Source organism: Montipora foliosa, chromosome 7 (genome assembly GCF_036669935.1).
Source record: "Montipora foliosa isolate CH-2021 chromosome 7, ASM3666993v2, whole genome shotgun sequence".
In the NCBI taxonomy this organism is placed as follows: domain Eukaryota; kingdom Metazoa; phylum Cnidaria; class Anthozoa; order Scleractinia; family Acroporidae; genus Montipora; species Montipora foliosa.
In genome coordinates this window covers 29,664,027-29,669,026 of record NC_090875.1, presented here as the reverse complement: position 1 = coordinate 29,669,026, position 5,000 = coordinate 29,664,027, and the positions used below count along the sequence as shown (strand labels likewise).

Below are 5,000 nucleotides of genomic sequence, written 5' to 3'. Positions count from 1 at the left end.
CAAATCACAACATCTTAAGTAACAACAGCATCAGTATAATCCATATGACTTCAAAATTTCTGAATCATAGCTGGTAATACCTGGCAAGGAAGTAGGATACCGCATTTCAGTAGAAGACGCGCTTTTGTTGACAAGTGCGAGTAATTGATCCAGTTTGCCTTCCACTGTTCTTCCATAATTGCAAATGGTTGCATCCTGGTGCACATTGCAATGGCAATTGCAGATGTTACTTGGTTGTTTGTTGCACTCTGCTGCGGGGGAAGCGTTTGGGTTACTTGTGTTCACATGTAAAGTGTTTGCTCTCCTTATAATTATGGCCAACATCGTAAAGATTTGCGTGAGAATTCGAGATCTCGCACGCATTTTGGATATTTCAAGTTGACTGAAGTTACGATGGGTGACTTAAAACGGCATTCAATTGCACCCTAGCAAAGTCTTCAAGAAAAAATGCAAAAAATTACCTTCCTCACCTCTGAGGGAGCCTCGTGTTTGTCAGTGGAGCTATACTCAATCTCGTTCCTAGAGCCTTCGTTATCCTTGACCAGTGGAACAGGTGAGGGGGGCTCTGGAATAATACAAAACGGGAACCAGAAAACTCTAGTTCCGGTTGAATAATTGCGCGTGCGTGAAGGGTCTTCTGACTATGCGTGGAAAGTCAAACTTTGGAAATATGAATTTCTCCCTAAAGTAGGGCACTTCCACAGCGCACAGACCGAAGGAATAATTGGCGGCGTAAAAAGTATCCTTTAGTGGCCAGCAACCATATTGGATTACTCAAACAAAGGAAAGTATTTGCATAAAAATAGAGTTCAATTCCCGGAGGATTAGTTCGGTACACTATTTTGTTTTGGAGCACCAACATGGCCGCCGTAACGTCATGTGAAAACGCTCTATAGCCATATTTCTTGTTTACAAACATTGACGTCACATTTCTTTTGACATTCAAATTTGCCAACCACGGAACAAAAGAAGTCATTGTTTCAAGAGCCAATTAGGCTCTGGTTGGCACATTAATAACAATGGGTGACGTCACGAGAAACATCGCTATAAGACTCACTAGCCTTGCTCTCAAGCAACGTTTCTTTTGTGTTTTGTCCATGCAAACGAGGCTAGTGAGTCTAATTAGACAAAAGAATAATTTTTGGCAGCCATTTATGAATGGGCCCTTTACATGAAACTGTCACACGGTATAAAATCTGCCCTGTATTATGGCAACTACGCAATGGGACATCCAAAACAACGAAAAGTCACGCTTGGCTGGTTAAAATCGCTTTGTCTTGGAGGTTGCTGCATTCCTTTTGCCATCCAGCATGGCGGATTTTGTACCATATGACAGTATCGTGCAAAGAGCCCATTTGGTCTGTTGGACTACGCCTCGAGAGGTAGGGTAAATGTGAACTCTCCCTAAGGAAAGTTCAGTAGGGGAAGCTTTAAAGAATGGAGCGCTTGAAACTCTGAAAAAAAATTTCCTATAAAATGGCAGGAAATGAAAACAGGCAATCAAATATAGCCTTTTTTGCATTTGACCAGTCTCTCTTTCCCAACTGCTGGTCAAGGCAATGATGACTCTGGGAACGAGATGTGGGTATATTCGCAGGTGCGAACGCTTATTTATGCCTTTATCTCCCAGTAACCACTCATAGATTTAGTCTGTCTAACTCCAGACCATTTTACCCGTCAATGGGGGCGCCCTTTGAGCCTTAAAGGGTTTTAAAGTGTGACGTAAAGCTGACGTCATTTAGAAGTCGCGACTTAACAGTTGTGGGATTTCTGTAACCAATCACTGACAAATTATTATTATCGACTTCATAAGAGGATCCAATTTCACTTTCCAATACCACTAAGATTTTTATATTTTGTTTCTGTTATATTTGTGTACATCGTCTTTCTGTCATAGTTTTTTTGACTGAGTCGTCGCAAAAAAAAAAACGTTAAGAAGTAAACAACTGACTATTCATTGACTGAATTAAAGAATTGGGTAAACAACATGACAGAGTCTAAGCACTGAGCTATAATATACAGCGCCAGGAGCCCATGACTCCAAGCGTATAACTTCATTGTATTTGTGGAACGGCGTTTTTAAAGGCAGACCGTTTTAGCTAATCCTATGGGATTGAGAATGGTCACTATTGCAAGCCAAATGTTATTTAAGAACTTTAAGAACTCGTCCAAAAATAGCTTGATCTGTGAAAATGCCTTTACATAAACGTAGTTACTGTATTGGAGTTGAAGGCTTCCGGTTATGAGTTCCTAGGCCCGACAGCGCTTGAGGTAAGAATGACGTCATTTTTCGTCATCGGTGTCGTTTTTGACGTCTTGCGTTACGTGAAAAATGCGTCACGAGATAACTTACTTATTTGAAAAATCCAAACAAATAGATGGTTTTCCGTGACGTCACAGCAGCCATGTTGTTGCACAGAAAAATAAAGAAAAAAGTCTTGGGAATTTGACTCTATTATAATGCAAAAACTGAGCGATAATTTGCTCTTGCTTTGTGCACCAACATGGCCGTCTTATCACGTGATTGTAAACCTCTATAAGTTTTCAAAGCGTTATCACCCAAGAGTAAGATTTACTCAAATTGGGCCTATTCCCCATCAGCGTCAGAAAAGTGTCGATTTTTAAACCAAGCTTTACGGGAAAATAAACAATGTACCAAATCGCCTAGTTAACTGAATTTGTTATACCAAATTGAAACCTTTTGCGAATAAAACGCTTTGTTCCAGATATTTCCATACCATTTAAATGTGAATGCGGAAAAATCCAAGAACCTGGATACAATTCAGCAGAGGAAAATCCTTTCCGCTACGATTGGCAAAATGCGAAAGCAAACTTCTCCCAAACCGTGAGTACACGAAACTCAAGACGTTCTTTTTGACATCTTGTCATATCGATCTGTGATTGGAGAACGAAACAATAGATGATACACTTAGCAGAAACAATTCAACTAGCCCTGATAACCATAGAAGATGCATGTTATAGGGACCAAGAAAAACAACAGCCTGGAATAGCCACAGGATTACTTTCAAGTTGACCTTGGGAAAAATTATTAACGAAAGTATAAGTGAGAGAGGTAGCAACCGTGGCATCCATCTGCGGAATAAAAATGGACGCATCTTGTAAAGCTGTACTTGTTTCCAGTTAATCTGTGATGAAGATGTGCTTTATTTAAGTGGAACGTTTTGAGATTTTTATGAGCTATTGGACCAAGATGTAGCCCATTGCTTTAATGCTTTTTGGTCCATTGTCACTGTATCGATCCGCAGCTTCGTTGCCGCAAGTGTTAGATTCATCAGGGGTTCCTCCAGTGCCAAATCCTATTCGGGAGTCGCAAAGGCCGCAATGCTGTTGATTGTTACCAATAATCCCTATTCTTGCTTTTGCGGTGCGGGTCCTGAACCCCTCAGTATTGAAGCCTTCTTTGTTGCAGTGGAGCTGCAGAGATACATCGGGACCAATCAGGTTCTTCCACGTTTTACGACCCAGTGAGGTGGCTCGGTATGTGCCGTCTGCGATCAGAGAGAACAGGGAACTCGCGCTCCTTCTTATGACGGTAAAGTTAATCTGTTGGCCAATTTTCATACCAAGACAGATTTTAGAAAATGGTGTGCTCCAGTATGTTGGCAACTTGGTTTCTTGAAAGTCGAATCCAGTCGTCCCTCCCTCGAGATTAACGGAATATTTGTCCGTCCAAGCATGTGAGTTGAAGTGGAAAGTATTCTAAAATAAAATAAAAAAAGCATTTGTTAATAGAGCCTCTCGTAAAACAAAGACCAAAGTAATCACTATAGTATGTAATTAAGGAAAACTGACTAAAAAAAAAAACAAAACAAAAACAAAATGCCAGTACGTCCAATTAACACATTTCTTTTACAATAGAATATTAAATCGGTCGTCATTTATGAAAGTGGTTTATATCAGAGACAATTGCTTAAATTGTCCAGGTAACTGCGAGGATCATTTCTCTCTTTCGTCCATAGCCCGCACTTGAAATGTGTACAGTTATTTAAGGTTATTCAAATTGGTGTCCAATCGCAATTTGAGCCTTGTTGTCTAGAAAGGCTGCTGATCAGATGCAAGTTCAAGGCGTTACTGCTTAGGGAAGAGGGACATTTCGCGACGTTTTTGGAGACAAGTAATGTGCAAGAAGGATAAGGGGACACTTCGTGACATTTATCATACAGAACGTGTCCTTTTCGTCCATGTGGCGACATGTCTTTTTAGGACAAAACGTATCATAACCTTTGTGCCGTCAGTCTTCATGGCCACCGTCCATCCTCCATCTCCGCATCCAAAGTTGCCCATGTGGCAGTAAACTGGAACCCTTTGTGCACCAAACATCAGCTCATAGACTTGGCTCTGAGATGAACTGATGAGAGAAAGACGAGTATTGAATGAGGCAAACAAAATCTTCAACTCACCTCATCAAGGTACTTGACCAAATCGATCTATTACAATTTTAGGAACGTTTGTGAACAGAATTTTTTCGTCTGGGTTCCCCCAAGTGGGATATTTAAAATCATTGTGATCTAAGTGATTCCGTATCCAATGAGTCTGAAAGGTTATAACCTTAACCCTAAGGTGATCCATGAAAGGCTTGGATTATGGATTCCACGTTGTGGTTTCTTCAATTCCAGATTTCCCCTCCGAAGATTCTGGATTCCTGACGTGGCCTGGAACCCGTTTCCTGAATATGTCCCGAGACGCCTTTAACGAAACTGTCGCCAGCTTGTTTTGATAAGGTCTTTTAACATTGTTTCTCAATAAGAAAAAGGGAACTGACTGTGGAGCCAGTTGATGATGTAAAACCTGTCTTCTCAACCCTTTCACTTCCGTGATCTAACAGTTAATTCTCCTAACTACTTCTATGGATTTCTTTGTTGGATGGTCTCGAGAATTTCGTGTTATATCAGGATCATACCCTTAATTAAGCTGATAGTAATCTTCATTCTCAGTACATGACTACCTCACAGTGTATTGAAATTGAGAGGTAAATTTAC

General features: G+C 40.6%; 3 protein-coding genes across 6 annotated transcripts in view; 1 reads left to right on the top strand and 2 right to left on the bottom strand.

Moving 5' to 3' along the window:
* Positions 1–573, bottom strand: part of LOC138011749 (uncharacterized skeletal organic matrix protein 5-like) — a 6,618-nt gene extending 6,045 nt beyond the window's left edge. The window contains exons 1-2 of one of the 4 annotated variants that reach the window (XM_068858903.1): positions 471–573; positions 81–251 (exon numbers count right to left, since the gene is read on the bottom strand). In XM_068858903.1, coding sequence (XP_068715004.1) covers positions 81–105 — 25 coding nt within the window. In that variant the 5' untranslated portion in view covers positions 106–251; positions 471–573. Of the gene's footprint in view, positions 1–80 lie in introns of all 4 variants that reach the window. The other 3 variants (XM_068858904.1, XM_068858905.1, XM_068858902.1) reach the window with 3 other exon arrangements.
* The window catches only part of LOC138011747 (uncharacterized), a 30,786-nt gene that overhangs the window by 1,238 nt on the left and 24,548 nt on the right, over positions 1–5,000 (top strand). The window lies entirely within an intron of this gene.
* Positions 2,664–5,000, bottom strand: part of LOC138010614 (uncharacterized skeletal organic matrix protein 5-like) — a 7,185-nt gene continuing 4,848 nt past the window's right edge. Inside the window, exons 3-4 of the mRNA XM_068857588.1 lie at positions 4,243–4,369; positions 2,664–3,720 (exon numbers count right to left, since the gene is read on the bottom strand). Coding sequence (XP_068713689.1) covers positions 3,199–3,720; positions 4,243–4,369 — 649 coding nt within the window. The 3' untranslated portion in view covers positions 2,664–3,198. The remainder of the gene's footprint in view (positions 3,721–4,242; positions 4,370–5,000) is intronic.